The sequence below is a fragment of the Anomaloglossus baeobatrachus genome, chromosome 2 (genome assembly GCF_048569485.1).
Source record: "Anomaloglossus baeobatrachus isolate aAnoBae1 chromosome 2, aAnoBae1.hap1, whole genome shotgun sequence".
In the NCBI taxonomy this organism is placed as follows: Eukaryota; Metazoa; Chordata; class Amphibia; order Anura; family Aromobatidae; genus Anomaloglossus; species Anomaloglossus baeobatrachus.
In genome coordinates this window covers 80,148,631-80,168,464 of record NC_134354.1, presented here as the reverse complement: position 1 = coordinate 80,168,464, position 19,834 = coordinate 80,148,631, and the positions used below count along the sequence as shown (strand labels likewise).

The window sequence follows — 19,834 nt, the reverse complement described above, 5'->3', positions numbered from 1 at the left end:
AAGGCTTACCAAGACACACACCTGGGTCTTGGTATTAAGATTTCAGTGTACCTAATCCTCTTAGTTTCTCTGTGCACGTCAACCTACTCAGTACATGTCTGCAGTTTCTAGAATGTCTCCTGTCTGCCTTTGGTTTCCAGTATTTCAACTACCTGTCTGCGGTCTCCAGGACATCTTCTGCCTGACTGTGGTTTCCAGTAGCTTAACTACCTATTTGTGGTCTCCAGGATGTCTCCTCCCTGCTTGAAGTTTCCAGTATCTTAACTACCTGTTTGCGGTCTCCAGGACATCTTCTGCCTGCCTGTGGTTTCCAGTATCTTAACTACCTATCTGTGGTCTCCAGGATGTCTCCTCCCTGCTTGAAGTTTCCAGTATCTCAACTACCTGTTTGCGGTCTCCAAGACATCTTCTGCCTGACTGTGGTTTCCAGTATTTCAGCTACATGTTTGTGGTCTCCAGGATGTCTCCTCCCAGCTTGAAGTTTCCAGTATCTCAACTACCAGTCTGTAGTCTCCAGGATATCTCCTGCCTGCAGCTTCTAGTATCTCAGCTTCTTGTCCACCTGCAGCGTCCAATATCTCTGCTAACGGTCTCCAGTCTGCCTTTGGCCTCAAGTCCCTTAGCTATCCTTGTCCTGCATGCCTCACTCTTCTTTTGCACTGACACCCATGGTCCATGTTCCCACCCGGATATTGGGCTTGGAGGATCCACTTCACTAAGTGAACCTAACAGTAGAGACCCTGATTCCAGCCATGTAGTCCAATATAGTAGTAAGCTTTGTATAATCTTGATAATCTTGTCCCCTCACTGTAGTTTTCTGCCTATACACAGTAGTGTGGGTGGGGTTATACAAATCTCAGCACTCAGAGGACTGCTAGATCTGCAGCACATAAATCAAGGATTTTAACAAAACTTTGGCAAGTAGCTAAGTAACTGATATATTGTTGGAATCTTGAGTCTCTACCCATATCTCATGCTGTTCTCAGATCGGGTGGTACCAGATTCCCTTCAATTCGTCACAATCATACACTCCATATATAAATACTGCATGTGTTTTATGTCTTGAACCCTATATAGTACTATTATTTTGGCAGCTTATGGCACTGTTAGGCTGTGTTCACTAGTTGTGTTTTTGCCACGTTTTGTGATGCGTTTTTGCTTGCAGATTTGTCACAATGGATGCCGGATGCCAGCAAAGTCAATGAGAATCCTGAAGTGGAGTGCACACGTTCAGGATTCTCTCCTTGCAGAATTGGTGCAGAAAATAATCTGCAGCATGTCAATTCTTTCCGCTTTTGGCTGAGTTTTCCCCATTAAATGCAATGAATAAAATGCATGCCAAAAGTGAATAAAAAAAACACATCAAATACGCATTTAAAATGCATTGAAAAATGAGACGAAATGCAAGTTTTTGCAGCTATGTTTTTCATGCCAAGAGACAGATTTGGTGCAGAAATTTCTGTAACCAAATCTGCAATCCAGGCACATACTCGAGTTTACTGTATGACAGCATTCTAATAGCACCGAGGTTACACTAGTAATTATTAATCTCTGCGATAATGTTTTTATTTTTCCATGGCTATGTGTCACGGGCGTGCCATGGGTGAAAGACAGTCACGTGGTTTCTGGCAATAGAAATTCAGTGTTTGGCACAAAATGCTCCCTGACTTTCTATTGTTCCTGCTGTCAGTATTCATTGTACTAAGTAGCTTTCCTGCTAGGTTTTCATCTCTTCCCCTTTAGGACTCAGTAGGGCCCTACTTATGTCCAGCTGCTGATTATCAGTATTTTCTTGGTGCGTAAATACTCCCATCTTCCCTGGACTGGTGCTGGTGATATTATTCAGTTCTTTCAAGCTCTGGTTGTAAGCAGGTGGCTTGTACTCCTCTGTGGTATTGTTGCTGAGGCTTTGCTGAACTTCTACCTGAGTCATCTATGGCTTAGAGTAATTCAATCATTTTCCCCTGTGTCCTCTTTGTGTCTGCTCTAGTGTTTAGTGGGGTTGATGAAGAGCTCCAGTTCCTGTAAATTCCTGGTCTTTCTTGCATGAACTGCGCACTTGAGTGGCTCAATGATATTGAGGTCAGGAGACTGAGATGGCCACTCCAGAACCTTCACATTGTTCTGTTGTAGCCAACGACAGATCGACTTGGCATTGTGTTTTGGATCGTTGTCATGTTGGAACGTCCAAGTACGTCCCATGCGCAGCTTCCAGGCTGATGACTGCAAATTTGCCTCCAGTATTTGCTGATATGCTGCATTCAACTTTCTTTTAACTTTGACCTTGTTTCCTGTGCCTTTGTATCTCACATATCCCCACATCATTAGCGATCCACCTCCGTGCATTATAGTATAAATGGTGTTCCTTTCATTATAGGCCTTGTTGACATGCCTCCAAATGTAACGTTTATGGTTGTGGCCAAAAATGTTAATTTTGGTCTCATCACTCCAAATTACCTTGTTCCAAAAATTTAGAGGCTTGTCTCTGTGCTGTTTGGCATATTGTAGGTGGGATACTTTGTGGCATTTGCGCAGTAATGGCTTTCTTCTGGTGACTCGACCATGTAGCCCATTTTTCTTCAAGGGCCTCCTTATCATGCACCTTGACACAGCCACACCGCTGGTTTTCAGTGAGTCCTGTATTTCAGCTGATGTTATTTGTGGGTTTTTCATTGCATCCTGAACAATTTCCCTGGCAGTTGTGGACACAATTTTTGTTGGTCTACCTGATTTTCCATTTGTTGATCACAGTTTGAACACTGCTGACTGGCATTATCAATTCCTTGGATATCTTTTTGTATCCCTTTCCTGTTTTATACAGTTCAACTATCTTTTCCTGTAGATCAATTGACAATTATTTTGCTTTCCCCATGACTCAGAATCCAGAAACATCAGTAGCTGAATGAAAGATGCAAGAGTCTGTCTGGATCCCAGAAACTCACTCAACTTTTATGCACACACACTGATTACAAGCAAACAGGTCATAGGTGAGGATGTTACCTTTATTAGCCATTCAAACATATTTGTATCTACTTCTGTGCTTGTTATCAGGCCAAAATCACCAGGGTATGTGAACTTCTGATCGGGATCATTTGGATGTTTTTGGTTGTCATTATGATTTCAAATGAGAAAACATAGTAGTTTCACAATAAATGGCTTCACCCAACCACTAACCATGAGTAGAAAAAAAAGATTTGTGTTATCATTCATATTCTCTGAAAAAAGGCCAAGAAAGCAAAAAATCTGCAGGGGTATGTAAACATTTGAGCACAACTGTATTTTAGTGGGGGCAAACAGTCTGATTGAGAAGGGGTTGTTCGAATAGTGGACAACTTCTTTCACACTTAGAAAAAATATATAATAAAATAAAACAAACAGTTTTTGTCCCCCAGGAAAGACTTTGATAGGTTGATTGCTTTAACAATATGATGCAATAATTTAGTTAAGCAGTTTTGGGTGAAATTTACAATCTTCTGTCTCATGGTGACCCATTGGCCTCCTGCAACTGTGGAGTTTAGTAGTCAGTTTATGGGAAGCCAGGGTTGTTACAGGCCCTACAGATCAGGTTTTAAATGTAAGTAAATGCTCTGGCAAATTAAATATGAATTGACCGCTGCGCCTAACAGGATGTGAGACCCTCCCGAGACCATTCATCAAGATTATTCATTTCTGATGTTCATTTCCTTCTTTTATTGGAAAATGGCAATTATCTCAATATGTAATATACAGAGGTTTTTTTTAAAGACAATTATTGTATTCCTGCAGAAAATACACACTGCAAATGTAGAATTTCAGATATACAGAAAGGAAGAAGAAGATGCAGTCATTTTTACTTTAATGTTTTACTCTGGTGAGTCTCTGATAGTCCGGTCATCTATATTTACTATATACTGTTCATATTGGACCTGTATCAGATATTTCAGGAGCCTGTCACCATTGGAATTATTCATAGCTTGTGGTCCCCAAATATTACAGGTCTATTATTATCCTTATTACAAGGGCAAAAGAGTGTGTACGGGTCCTGCCAAGGCAAAAGGGCCCAGATGGCACTGCAGGCCCGGTACCCACTCAAGGTACACCCCCGCTGGTGACATAGACCTCGCCTGTAAGTAATACACACATTACGTTATGTAATATACCGTTATGGGGAGATAAGGTATGCACACCAGTGACTATGGAAGGGGAATACATGTAATAGCAGAAACTGCTGTGTGAACCCTCCCCATACACACCTATTGCCAATCCACATCGTATATATAGCCTGGGTCTCAGCTTCCCATACACGGTAAGTTTTTTAACTGCATGAGAGGACACACACAAGCTAGGGACCCCAACGTAGAGAAATACTTTGGCGTAGTGTTGGGGCTCTATTGCATTGATCAATTCAGTAGCTAAATTTCTCTTTATTCATATATTCATGGCAGTAATGCAGGTTCCATTTTTCACATTTCATTCTACATATAGCTATTGAATTTTTCATGTCAGTATTCACACAGCAGTTTCTGCTATTACATGTATTCCCCTTCCATAGTCACTGGTGTGCATACCTTATCTCCCCATAGTGATGTTTTTTAGTTTTTTTGCACCCAGTTCAGACATAGAATGGAGTTCCAAACGTTATTCTTTAATGTAATATACCGTATCACTTTGTCAGCTTTTATGTGGTTAAGTAGAACATTCTGCTACTATCCTCTTAACATTTAATGCCCGTTGGAGTATTCCCCATAGCCGATGAAAAGAAAACATGCACTGCCATTTACATCATGCTACTCCAACATAACAAAAGATACGAGATAGACAGACAGATGGCAGCACTACAAAATACCAGTGAAGTAAATATTCAAATTGTCTCCAGGAAGGAGACAAACTCTAGTGCCACCTATTAGAAGTATCAATCATAAAAGTCACAAGTGGCCTTTTAAACGAGCCTTTTCATATGACTTAGGATTTATGCCAGATCAGAAACCCAATTTGCAAACACGGTGTTTCGGGGTGTATGGAAACTGATCTGGTTTATGAGAAGCTATAGTGGGGACCACGGAGAAAACTATTCTCCTTACGGAGACCTGACAAACCAGTCTGGCTGCCAGTGAGGGGTCTTATAGCTGCGATGCTCCTCTAGGATATATTCAAATTGTCTCTCCAGGAAGGAGACAAACTCTAGCACAACCCATTAGAAGTAGCAATCCTAAAAGTCACACGTGGCCTTTTAAACAAGCCTTTTCATATGACTTAGGATTTAAACCAGATCAAAAGGGAATTGGTCAACAGTATGTCATATCCCAAACTATTAATGTGTGTCTGTAGCTCTTTCAAAGACAAGTCCAGCAATACCTTTACATAGCCAGTCCGTTACTCCGTTGCAGATACATCAGTGTTTGAATCAATATGCAAATGAGGCTGGAGTGCTTTTGATGTATGGAAGCTCTTCCTTAGCCTCTGTTGCTCCACCTCTCTTCCCCACCAGGCACCACCTCCTCCTGTTTAATTGACATTTCCTTTGCTTGAATTCACATAGACAAGAAGCTGCCAGGCCAACAGCAGAATGAACTGGCAATGTAAAGGTATTGCTGGGATAGTCTTTGCAAGAGGTTCATGTACACAAAGCCGGTGTTAGGGGGAGAAATGGTCAATTGCCCGGGGACCACACTCCCTTGGCGACCCGCAGGGTCTACAGCAGAAGCTACACTGATAATAGCATTAATATATACTATATATACAGTTGAAACCAGAAGTTTACGTACACCAAAAAGACACATGTGTATGTTTTTTTCACTATCTCAGATGAAATCAGAATAAACCTTTCCCTTTTTAGGTCAATTAGGAACCAAAATTATTTATATTTGCCAAATACTAGAGTAATGAAAGAGAGAGAATGATTTAAGGTATTTTTATTACTTTCTGCAAAGTCAAAAGTTTACATACATTACATCTGTAGTGGGTAGCATTGCCCTTAACTGTTTGACTTGGGTCAAACACTTTGGATATCCTTTCACAAGCTTCTCACAATAGTTGGTAGTAATATGTGCCCATTCCTCTTCACAGAACTGGTGAAACGGAGACATGTTTGTAGGTCGCCTCACTCGCATCTGCCTTTTCAGCTTTGCCCATATATTTTCAATAGGAATGACATCAGGGCTTTGTGATGGCCACTCCAAAACATTGATGCTGCACTCCAGTGTTTCACAGTTGGGATGGTGTTCTTAGGCTTCAAAGATTTTTCCTTTAAATGTAACAATAGTAATTATGGCCAAACAGTTCAATTTTAGTTTTGTCAGACCACAGTATATGTCTCCAAAAAAAAGGTCTTTATTCCTGTGTGCAAACATTAATCAGTTTTTTTATGTTTCTTTTGGAGTAATGGCTTCTTCCTGGCAGAGTGGCCTTTCAGCCCATGTTGATACAGTACTAGTTTGACTGTGGATAATGACACAATCTTACCAGCTTCCCCCAGCATCTTCACATGGTCTTTTGCTTTTGTTCTTGAGTTTATATGCACATGTCTGACCAAAGCATGTTCATCTCTAGTACACAGAACCAGCCTACCTCATGAGAGGTGTGATTACTGGACATTCCCACCTTTTTTGCACTTGTGTATAATTGTTTGTACAGATGAACAAGGCACCATCAGGTATCTGGAAATCGCACCGAAGGATGAACCAGACTTGTGCAAGTCCACAATTCTCTTCCTGAGATCTTGGCTGATTTCTTTTGACTTTCCCATGATGCTACACAAAGAAGCAGGGTGTTTCAGGTGTGCATTAATATACATCCACAGGTGAGTCTCTAATTAACTCAGATGTTGCCAATAAACCTATCAGAAGCTTCCAAAGACATGACATCATCATATGGGCTGTCCCATATTGTTTAAAGGCATAGTACTTTTAATGTATGTAAACTTTTGATTTGGCAGAAAATAATAAAAATGCCTTAAAACATTCTCTCTCATTATTCTGGCAATTGGCAAATATAAATAATTTTGGTTCCTCATTGACCTAAAACGGGAAAGGTTTATTCTTATTTCATGTTAGATAGTGAGAAAAACATGCAAATGTGTCTTTTTAGATAGTATATGCAAACTTCTGGTTTCAACTGTGTATATATATATATATATATATATATATATATATACACACAATATATACATATATGGCATCACTGCATTCGTAAATGTCTGATCTAAGATATGACAGGATGGAATAATTGATAGAAAGCTAGAATAGATAGACAGATATATATATAGACAGATATATAGACAGATATATAGACAGATAGATAGATAGATAGAATGAACATATAACATAGATAGAAAGATAGAACATATAGAATAGATAGAAATAAATAACAGAATAGCTCGATAGATAGAGCTATAGCTAGCTTGGTCAGCTATTTTTTTATTATTTTTTGGTAAAAAAAAAGACGTAGGGTCACTCCCATTTTTCATAGTTACCACAGGTACAGCAACAGCTATGGGCTGCAACCCTCAGCTTTCTGCTGTACCTTCTGTACCTTGGCTGGTTATGAAAAATAGAGGGGATCCCACGATTTTTTTAATTAGTTATTTAATTTATTTAAAAAAAAAAGTGATGTTGGGTCCCCACCATTTTCTAAAACCAGCCAAGGTACAGCAGACAACTGGAGGCTGATATTATTAGGACAGGCAGAGCCATAGTTATTTGGCTCTTTCCAGCCTAACAATAGCAGCCCGCAACCACCCCAGAAGTGGCGCATCCATTAAATGCACCAATTCTGTTGCTGAACCTGGCTCTTTCCATTGCCTTGGTGTGGTGGCAATTGGGTAATAAGGAGTTATGACAGCCCTCAGCTACCACTAAGTCCTAGATTAGTAATGGGGGGCATCTATGAGACCCTCCATCACTAATCTGTTAGTGAAAGTAAATATGGTAAACACAAACACCCAAAAAAACCTTTATTTGAAATAAAAGACAAAAAAGCATCCTTTCACCACTTTATTAACCTCAAAAACACCCCTGTGGGTCCAACGTAATCCACACGAGGTCCCACGATGGTTCTAGCACTGTTACATCTGAAGCTCACAGCAAGCACCATAGAACATGACAGCATCAAAAATGCTGCATCTTCAAAAATGCAGCCAAGAAGAGATGCACTGTGTGGACAGCAAAATAGCTATTATGCCATATTGGATATTGCCCAGCTTTCCAGTTTTACCAGAAACAGATATAACTAAAGGGGGCTTTACACACAGGGATATCGCTAGCAAAAGCACCGCCCCCGTCGGTTGTGCGTCACGGGCAAATTGCTGCCGGTGGCGCACAACATCGCTCATACCCGTCACACGGACTTACCTGCTGAGCGACGTCGCTGTTGCCGGCAAACCTCCTCCTTTCTAAGAGGGCGGTTAGTGTGGCGTCACAGAGACGTCACTAAGCGGCCGCCCAATACAAGCGGAGGGGCGGAGATGAGCAGGATGTAACATCCCGCCCACCTCCTTCCTTCCGCATTGCCGGCGGAGCAGGTAAGCTGCAGTTCGTCGTTCCCGAGGTGTCACATGTAGCGATGTGTGCTGCCTCGAGAACAACAAACAACCTGCGTCCTCTACAATTAACATTTTTTTTAAAAGGAACAACGTGTCAAAGATGGATGGTAAAATTAGTATTTTCCATCGTTAACAGTCGTTGCGTGCTGTCACACGTAACGACGTCGCTAACGATGCCGGATGTGCGTCACGGAATACGTGACCCCAGCGATATATACGTCGTTGCGTGTAACAGGGCCTTAAGAAATAGCTGAACAGATTTTTTTGTAATAAGTTGGTAAAATTGTTCTCTTCATAGACATAACCTACAGTCCGCTGCCAAATGTTTTGCGCTAATATCCAGTAATCAAAGGTCTTCCAGTTACTCTTCACTGTGCTTAGTTTAATAAAGTAAGAGGCAAAATTCAATGATATTTCATGATATACAATGTTCATAAATAAATATATTTTGATAATTTCCTTTAACAGCTGGATTAAGTAAAGTGCTATTTTGGCAGGAATAGAAGGCCAAAGGCTTACACAAGGACCGAGCCCGTAAAACACGGCAAGATTTCATTACATGCTGTATAGCCACAGTTTCGGTTCTATTATTTTCTGTGATCATCAAAAATAATCTTGTGTTTTAACATAAAGATAATGATATTATATCATTACACGCTCTCAAAGAGCTTTCTATATTACGATAATTCAATTGTGCTACCTGCAGTCCCATGTAAATTACAGATAACATCATAATTTCACAGTGATTTGCACCATAGCACAAACTCAATTCTCCCATATGTTTAAATATAAATAAAATATTTATATATTTATTTTAACATTGACGATGCACAGTAAAATATTAGTGTTGATTATTATTATTATTATTATTATTATTATGATTAGAAAAAAAAATAAACATACAGTGATGGATGAATATGTTGGCACCCTTGAAACTGTTCCAGAAAATTAAGAACTTCTCTCAGAAAATTATTGCAATTATACATGTTTTGATATACACATGTTTATTTCCTTTTTGTGTATTGGAACAACACAACAAAACAGAGACAAAAAGGCAAATTAGACATAATTTCATACAAAACCCCAAATATGGGCAAGACAAAATTGCTGGCACCTTTCCAAACTTGCGGGAAAACAACTTTGTTTCAAGTATATGAATCTCGTTCAAACTCACCTATGGCAACTAACAGGGGTGGGCAATGGGAAAATCACACCTGAAACCAGGTAAAAAGGGGAGAAGTTGTCTCAATCTTTGCATAGTGTGTCTGTGTGTACCACACTAAGCATGGAGAACAGAAAGAGGAGAAGAGAACTGTCTGAGGACTTGAGAACCAAAATGTTTCAAAATATCAACAGTCTCAAGGTAACAAGTCCATCCCATTGCACTGTAGCCAATCTCCCTGGACAAGGATGGCTGAGAAAAATTGATGAAAGGTTGCAAAGCAGCATAGTACAGATGCAGGATAAACAGCTTCAATCAAGTTCCAAAGAAATTCAAGTTGTCCTTGAGGCTCAGGGTGAAATAGTGTCAGCATGAACTATCCATCTACATTTCAATGAAATGAAATGCTATGGCAGGAGACCCAGGAGGACCTCACTGCTCACACAGAGACATGAAAAAGCGAAATTGCAGTTTGTCAAAATGTACATGGCTTAAGGCCCTGTCACACACAGAGATAAATCTGCAGCAGATCTGTGGTTGCAGCGAAATTGTGGACAATCAGTGCAAGGTTTGTGGCTGTGTACAAATGGAACAATATGTCCATGATTTCACTGCAACCACAGATCTGCCAAAGATTTATCTCTGTGTGTGACAGAGCCTGCCCTTAAGTCAGCTCCTTCTGGGAAAGCATCTTGTGGACAGATGAGACCAAGATAGAGCTTTTTGGAAAAACACCTCATTCTACTGTTTACAGAAAATGGAATGAGGCCTACAAACAAAATACAATCAAATATGGTGGAAGTTCAAAGATGTCTTGTGGTTGTTTTTCTGTGCCTGGCACTGGGTGTCTTGACTGTGTGCAAGGCATCATCAATTCTAAAGACTACCAAAGGGTTTTGGAAGGCAATGTAGTGCATAGTGTCAGAAATTGTGTTTTGCTCCTAGGTCATGGGTCTTCCAGCAGAACAATGACTCCAAGCAAACTTCAAGAAGCACCCAGAAATGGCTGGAAACAAATTTCTGAAGTGGCAGCAATAAGTCAAGATCTAAATCCCATTGAAAAACTGTAGAGAGAATTTAAAATTGTTGTTTGGAGAAGAGAAGGCGCCTTCAAATATGAGAGACCTGGAGCAGTTTTCAAAAGAAGAGAGATCCAACATTCCAGGTTAGAGGTTTGAGAAGCTTGTTGATGGTTATAAGGAGCGATTGATTGCTATTATGTATTCCAAAAGGTGTGCAACCAAATCCTGAGTTGAGGGTGCCAACAATTTTTTTCTGCTCATTTTTGGAGTTTTGTCCAGTAATACAAAACGTGTAATTTTAATAATTTTCTGGGAAAAATACTTCATCTTCTGGAACAATTTCAAGGGTGCCAATACTTTCTGCCATTACTGTAGATCTAAAACAAATTCATCTTTTTGGACATGGAGATAAGAGAAGGAAAGAGGTTATAATAACCCAATGACACTATTCCTTGCTCCAGTATTCTGACTCCGACTTTTTGAAGACGGAAGCAATGATGACATAACCACCAGGTCCATGACAACTGTGGCCACTGATTTGCTGCAGGGTTTAAAGTAACAAGTAAGGCCATGTTCACACATTGAGCATTTGGTGAGTTTTTCCCCTCAGTATTTGTAGTCAAAACCAAGAGAGGAACAATCAGAGGAAAAATATAATAGAAACATGTCACCACTTCTGTATTTCTTACCCACTCCTGGTTTTGGCTTACAAAAAACTGATGTGAAATACTGACCAAAATACTGAATGTGTGAACATGGTCTAAGGCTATCAGTTGCGTAAATTGAAGCTGGTGAGTCCCAATGCAAAATCTTCACTAGGACCCCCAGCTATCATGGGTCTTTATAGTAATGGTAAAGTTTTCTGGGTAGGTTTCTACAAGTTTTTCTTCAAGTTTTTTATGCAGTTTTTGAAGTCAAACTCATGAATGAATCATAAATAAAAGAAACAATTGATCAAACACATGTTGCCAGAATTCTGCTGCAATAATGTTTGAAATTTTGCAAATAGTAGTGAGTGAGCGTCCTCATCAATGCTCATTACTCCATAGAGCATCGGAGTTTAAAAATGTGCGTGTTTCCCATTGACTTTCATTATACTCGGTACTCAAGTTGCGCACAATCAACGAGATTCTCTATTGAATATTGAGCAGCGGCATTCATGCTCACTAATCACTATTTTCCAAATGTTTCCAAAACATTTGTGAATTTTAGCATTTTTACATGGGTACCACCAGTTATAACCACTGTTATGCATGACTAAGAAATGCATCATAGCACACTACATATGGCAATATGGTGCTCTGCTGGCAAACATAAGCAGTCGCCTAGTATGAGCTTAGCCTTTAGGTGCGTAAAATGGGTGCAGTGGTTACAAATTCACCAAGGCCTTAGTGCCTATGGGGGATCCAAAATGTCCCTTTTACCCAAATGAGAAAACTATCAGCCATTTTTGTGCTACTTTTTTAATGCAAATTAAAAACTGTTTTTTACAGTACTAGTGTAAGTTATGAGCTTTCAGAAATTTCATGCACACATTTGTTTTTTATTTGAAAACTGCAGCAGTCAATGGCTGCTCACTCTCCCCGGTCCCACGTGCTGGTTGCCTGGGGGTGACTCTCGACTGTACTCTCTCTTTTAAGCCACACATCCAAACCAATTTTAACTCCTGCCACCTCCAACTCAAAAATATTTCCTGGGTTTGTACATTCCTTTCCCACGAAGCTGCAAAAACACTAGGGCATGTCCTTATCATCTATCGCCTGGACTACTGAAACCCCCTGTTCTGTGCCCTCCCTTCAATAGTCTTGCACCCCTACAATCTATTCTACACTTTGCTGCCCGACTAATCCATTTCTCCCCTTGCTATTCTCCAGCCTCTACTCTCTGCCAATCCCTTCACTGGTTTCCCATTGCCAAACCACTCTAGTTCAAAACCCTAACCATGACCTACAAAGCCATTCTCCTCCTTACATCTGTGACCTTGTTTCCCAGTACCTACCTGCACGTAACCTCTGATCCTGACAAGATATCCTTCTCTACTCTGCTCTTATCTCCTCTTCCCACAATCACATCCAAGATTTCTCCTGTGCCTCCCCCATACTCTAGAACTCTCTACCCCAGCATATCAGACTCTCGCCTACTCTTCTAAAGCTTCAATAGGAACCTGAAGACTCACCTCTTCCGACAAGCCTACAACCTGCCATAATCCTCAGTTCGATATAACGCCGAACAACTAGCTCTACCCTCACCTACTGTATCCTCACCTATTCTTTGTAGACTGTGAGCCCTCGTGGGCAGGGTCCTCTATCCTCCTGTACCTGTCTGTGCCTTGTTTTGTTTATGATTATTGTACTTGTCCCTATTGTATATACCCCTTTTCACATGTAAAGCGCCACGGAATAAATGGCGCTATAATAATAAATAATAATTCTTATAGATCTGCAGCATTTCAATTCCTTAGCATTTTTGCAGCGTCTCTGCAGGATTTTTTTCACCCATAGAAAGGACTGAAAAAGCGAAAAAAAAAAAAAAACTCATTGAAAAACGTAATAATGTTTTTTCTGCATTTTTTAAGTGATTTTGATGAATAAAACTAATGTTATTAGATGTACTTTAAACAAAACACAGAAATCTGCACCCAAAAAATTGCAAAAACACAGTGAAAATAACACGAAAAATGTTTTGAAAATTCTGCAAAATAGGTGTTTTGAATGCCAATAGAGCAAAAAAAAGCAGCAAAATCGCTGTGTTATACAAATGACGATATTAACCCCTGACTCTCAGGTAATAGATCATCATGATATACTACAAAAAAAAAAAAAGAGTATTACCACATTCAAAGTAAAAGCAGAAGATGTATTAAATGTGTTAAATTAAAGAGTCCTATGGAGCGCCCGGTCATTGGTGCTCAGTATCTCTTTAAGAAGCCACTATCCCATTGTAGAAATTGCTTTGATTGATTCCCGATGATTAAACTTCACTAAATACTAAATTTAAAATCAGTTAATGTTACAAGTTCTCTTGTATCCTGGAAATGTATCGGTCAATTTCCTGTGAAGTGCGCAGCGTATAAATAGCCCTATTCAGGATGTGCTTAGTAGAGTCAGGTTTCCTAAATTGTAACTAATATCTTGCTCTAATTTCCTTGCGCTGCTTCCTAAATGGGCGTTTTAAATGACGGGATCACTCTTAACATTGACCTGTGCAGCCTTAAATATTTCCCTCTCTACTGCATTACCCAGTGATTGATTCTAAGCTTCTCGCTGGGAGCTGATTTAACAAATGGTAATAATTGTGGATTCATTAAATGTTTTGTGGTAGCCGGGAAAACAAGACATTAGGAAGCTTTCATTGTTAATAATAAATCAACGTCCTGTCTGTTTAGTGGTGAATCTATTACAGTAAGAAAACGTTACCTTTACTTGTCAGATCAAGCCTGCGCTGCTTAAAGAGGACCAACCACCAGGACTTTCATATATAATCTAAAGTCAGTTCTACACTGGGGCTATCATGCTGATTCTATACATACCTTTAGTTGTGAGATCGGATGCATACTTTCTGGAATACAGGCAAGTAAAGTTTGTGAAATATACTGTTATTTGATTGATAGCAGCTACAGAATATCTAATAGGTGGGTCAGGTTTTGCTAGTTATTCCTGCCCAGTCATCAGTCTTCATGCCTGTCCTTCCTCCCTCCTCCTCTTTATTTGATGAAAGGTGCAATATCTAATAGGTGGGTTGGGTTTTGCTAGTTATTCCCCCTTCTGCCTGCCTGTCCTTCCTCCCCCCGTCTCTGTTATTACAAGAGGAGGAAGGAGGGAGGAAGGACAGGCAGGCAGACTGGGCAGGAATAATAAGCAAAACCCGACCCACCTATTGGATATTCTGTAGCTGCTATCAATGAAATAACAGTGTATTTCACAAACTTTACTTGCCTGTATTCCAGAAAGTATACATCCGATCTCACAACTAAAGGTATGTATAGAATCAGCATGATAGCACCAGTATAGCACTGGCTTTAGTTTATATATGAAAATCCTGGTGGTTGGTCCTCTTTAAGTAAGTACTCCTACTTTTTTTTCTAGAACTGCACTCCCCCAACTGTTTGTCTGTCACACTCTTCACTCAACTTAGCTGACAAGTTAGTTATATAGTTTAAGGTGGTTGTTCCTCTTCAAAGTGACTCTGTCAGCACAGAATGACTGTCCAAACCAAGCACAGGCGATCAGTGCCCCCTTGGTGTGGTCAAATAGTTCAGAGCACCTTCCCACCTACTTTCTTTTATGTATCGCTAATTTTTTTGGGGGGACTTGTAAAGCCAGTGCTGTCAATTAAGGGTGAAGGGATTGGAGATAGATGGAAAACAAGTACACTGAATTGTTTAGTCATGTCAAGGGTGCACTAATATGCTCGGTTTGAACAGTCATTTTGTGCTGGCAGACTCTCTTTAAAGGGTATGTACTGAGCATGGGATTTCAAGGTGTAATTCACATCTCCATATCTTAAAAGTCTGTCAACTGGTTTTTGCTATGTAATCTTGAGGGCAGCATGATGTAGGGGCTGACACACTTATTTCAGGGTTGTGTCACTTATTAGGCTGTGTGCTGTTATTTAAATACAATGAGTGTTTTATCAATTATCAGTGCCAGACTAGGTGCTCATGTGAATCTTAGGGGTAGTTTACACGCTGCGACATCGATAGCATTTGCTAGCGATGTCGAGCGCAATTGCACCCGCCCCCATCGCATGGCCGATATGTGGTGATCGCTGCCGTAGCGAACATTATCACTACGGCAGCATCACATGCACATACCTGCTCTGCGACGTCGCTGTGACCGGCGAACTGCCTCCTTTCTAAGGGGGCGGTTCGTTCTGCATCACAGCGACGTCACAGCAGCGTCACTGAACCGCCGCCCAATAGAAAAGGAGGGGAGGAGATGAGCGGCCGGAACATCCCGCCCACCTCCTTCCTTTCGCATTGCCGGTGGACGCAGGTAAGGAGATGTTTGTCGTTTCAGCGGCGTCACACATAGCAATGTGTGCTGCCGCAGGAACGACAAACAACATCGTACCTGCAGCAGCAACGATATTATGGAAATGAACGACGTGTCAACGAGCAACGATTTTGCACGTTTTTGCGCTCATTGATCGTCGCTCATTTGTGTTACACACTGCGATGTCGCTACGGGCGCCGGATGTGCGTCACTAATGACGTGACCCCGACGATATATCGGCAGCGATGTCGCAGCATGTAAAGCCCACTTTAGTTCAACCACACCACTCACCAGTGATTAGAAGCTTGCTGTCAAAATGCAATGTACACAAAAAGCAGTGAGGGCAGGGACTTTCTGAGCTTTGCTACATGTACAAACTATAATTGTGTTAGAACCACTGCACCCAGTAAAGTAAGTGATACATCATTGAAATCAGGGACTTTTTTCCCTAGATCATGCTGCTCTCATGTGAGGTACCAAAAACCTGCTGACAGATTCCCTTTGAGAATATAGATAGAGTTTCTGTAACCCTATTCAAATTTGGTCTCGAAAAATAAAATTCACATGAATAATTTAGAATGCTACTTATCCTTAATGTTTGTGACTCTGAAAGATGATAGATAAATGATACATTTCATTTTACATGACATAACAAGGAAACACTAACCTGCCTGGTTGGTGGTGATGCTGACGGCAGCAATGTGTCTCGCTGGTATGCTCTGGTCGGAGACGCCGTTCACAGATTCGATCTCAAAAGTATAGTTGGTGTGTGCAAGTAAATCCATGATGGTCACAGTGGTGTTGGTTAAACCAATCTGTCGGGGAATAAATCTCAAATTTCCTTTACAAGATTCACAAAATTTGAAGTTTCCGCCGCATTTCTTGCAGACCACATTGAAGGTCAGATCTTTCCGTCCACCAGTGTCCAGTGGCCAGCTCCAGTCCAAAATAACTGATGTTTCATTGATATTTGAAATAAGGTTTCTTGGTGCAGATGGTGGTCCTACGAAGAAAAAGCGGGCAAACAATGAGGAATGAAACAAGCGGGTTACATAGATTTGTATGTACTGTAAGCAATAAAGAACTGCCATGCGCCATCCCGATTCGTACACTCTGATTACTACTACGTTGTCGGACTCTGTTCACATTGCAGAGTTCAACAGGCAACCTGGCCTCTCTTAAGTGCTCTTCTCTGCTGGGCATCGGCTGAGTTGTTTCACTGCTTCCAGCCATGCATGAATTAATACTTTTTTGGAGCAGTTTGCAACTCTTTTGAGAGCCAGGTTGCTGATTAGAATCCACAGCTGCTCCCTTCCTATTTAAGGCTGGGGAGAGTAGTAGGAGATTGCTGAGATAGCATCAGCGATCCCGATCTCAGTTCTTGGTGAACGACAGTTGTTTTTCTGCATGCTGTGAACATTACTCTGTTGTGAGTTTATTCCCTACTTGTTTCTTTAGTCCTCTGTGCACATATTATCTCTCCTTTGTATTTGAGTGCAGTGTGTACGAGGTTTCAATTTTTCTTCTCCGTGTCTTTTCTGTGGGGTTTAGTTACTGGATCCCAGAGTGGGGGGAGTAAGATCAGTGCTCGGACAGGAGACAAGGTCACGTCAGGGGCTCGGACCTAGCTACCATCAAGCTTACCTCTGAGATAAGGGACAGTGCAGGGTCTCGAGTCTAAGGGCCAGTTTAGGAATCCCTGGTCCATCAGTACATTCCCTGTGACATGAACCTTTTGAATCTTTCTAATATGCTCTTATGTGTAATACAATCCACATGACCTGATCTCTGAGACATTATGGCATGGGGTGCTGAGTATACTTACATCATGTTTTCTTCCATGGACACATTACATATCCATGACCAAGACACACTGTATTTGCCCCTTGCTGCCATGTTCCAGGAGGCTCAAAAAATATTCACTAAGCAGCTATTTGGGATTTCGCCTTGACAGTAATGGCTTGAAAGTCTAGGACTCCCTTATTTATTTAACAAAAAGTGGACGGCTTCATATTGGTGAATATTCTAAATAACACCTATTAACAAAAGAGGTCTCAAGTTTCCCTTATGTCCCCCTAAAGGGCACAAGTACCAAAATTAAGGTCCAAACTCTGGATGTTGGGATCCTGGCATGAAGAACGGGATACTATAATTCTCCTCACCCAGTATCTGGTCACATACTTTACCAAGCTGTTACTGAATGGAAACTGATCTAATTGTCATGGGGTAAATGGAAACAGGACAGGGGCTCCTAGGCTGGCCCTAAGACAGTAACCCTGTGCTGCCCCTCATCTCAAAGGTAGGTTTGATGATAACCAGGTTCGAGCCCCCAGCGTAACCCTAACTCCTGTCCGGACCCTGATCTCACTCCCCCTATCCCTCACCCTTGGGGCAGGCCGGAAAACACAAAGAAAAAAAACCCACAAAATGACACGGACAAGGGACAATAAAAACTCGTTCACACAGCACTCAAAACGCACAGGAGAAACAATATGTGTACTGGGGGGCAATGCAAAAGGGGAGGAACTAAGGGGAACACTCACACCACTCAGAAGCACAGCATGGATCACCATAAACAGGAAAAGCACCAAGACCGGGATCACTGGAATAAAAACTGAAGCTATCATTGGCACCTCCTGGAAGAGGCAGTGCCTTAGGCTATGTGCGCAGTTACCGGATTTTGCCGCGGATTTTTTGCGGTTTTGCTGCATGTTTCGCTGCAGAAAATGTTCATAACATCTCTGCAGTGAATCACCAGCAAAACCTATGGGCAAAAAAAATCCTGTGTGCACTAGGCGGAATTTGACAGCTGCATGTTTTGCTGCGGGATTCCCGCAGCAAAAACAATTGCATGTCAATTCTTTCCGCACGTCGCTGCGGGATTTCACTCCATTGACTCTAATGTTAATCGTGAAATCCCGCAGGGAATAACGCAGGCAGCAAATTCTGTGCGGTTCACTGCGTTTTCCTGCGTTATTCCCTGCGGTATTTCGTGGTTTACCTCCGGTAATGTACATTGCCTGTCTGCGGTTTTGCAGGGAAGTGATGTCATTACAGGAAGAGGAAGCCGTGCAGAGAGTAAACACACACACAGATCACACACACACAGACATCACAGACATAGAACACAGACACATAGAACACACATAGAACACACATAGAAAGAAAACGGAAATATAGAAAAAAAAAAGAACGTGGGCTCCGCTGCATATTTACCGTCCAGCCGAGGTAAACACACAGCGGCGGCCCGGTATTCTCAGGCTGGGGAGGGAGAGGGGCAGGGTTAATGTCCCCCACCTCACTCCCCCTCCCGCAGCCGAGAATATCAGCCGCAGCTGCCCCGGCACTGTCGCATGCATTATGCGGCAGCACCGGCGTGTCCCCGGCTCTTCCTGCCACCGTGTAGCAGTGGCAGCAGGGTAATACAAGGGGTTAATGGTGGTGGATCACCGCCATTAACTCCAGGCTTGATCATGGCAGCGTCTATGTGACAGCTGACATGATCAACCCGTAAGTAAAGTGAAAAAACACAGACACCGAAAAATCCTTTATTTTAAATAAAACAAACAAGCCTCGTTCACCCTTTTATTAACCCCTCCCGCACCAAAGCTCCGGCGTAATCCACAGCTCCGACGTCCTGCGCTGCTTACATCCAGCCGCGACTGTCACAGACACAGCGCTGAATGAATGCAGCAGACAGCAGAGGTAACCACAGGGCATTTCCCACGGCCGGTAATGTGAACTCACTGCCGACCGTGGGAAATGCAGCGATCTGTCCTCTATCTATCCCTCTATCTGTCTATCTATCTATCCCTCTATCTGTCTGTCTATCTATCTATCCCTCTATCTATTCTTCTGTCTATCTATCTACTATCTCAGAATTAAATGACTTTTTTTTTTTCTTTTTTCAATGTGCTTTATTGCATTGAATGCAATAAAGCACATCCCAACCCGCACGCGGCAAAACCGCGGCAATACTGCGAACAATACCGCGGTGAAACCGCAGCAAACCGCATGCGTTTTTCTGGTGCGGTTTGCCGCGGTTTTTTACTTTGAGAGCATGCGGAATTTTCTCAAGAAAATTCCATTTCCCAGTGCGCACATAGCCTTAAATAGGGAACCAACAGCTGCACTTGGC

At 41.6% G+C, this 19,834-nt stretch overlaps 1 protein-coding gene across 2 annotated transcripts in view; it reads right to left on the bottom strand.

Annotated features, from left to right (window-relative positions):
* The window catches only part of EPHA3 (EPH receptor A3), a 597,724-nt gene that overhangs the window by 201,248 nt on the left and 376,642 nt on the right, over positions 1–19,834 (bottom strand). For both annotated transcript variants that reach the window (XM_075335117.1, XM_075335118.1), the window contains exon 5: positions 16,364–16,699. In XM_075335117.1, the coding sequence (XP_075191232.1) occupies positions 16,364–16,699 (336 nt within the window). The remainder of the gene's footprint in view (positions 1–16,363; positions 16,700–19,834) is intronic.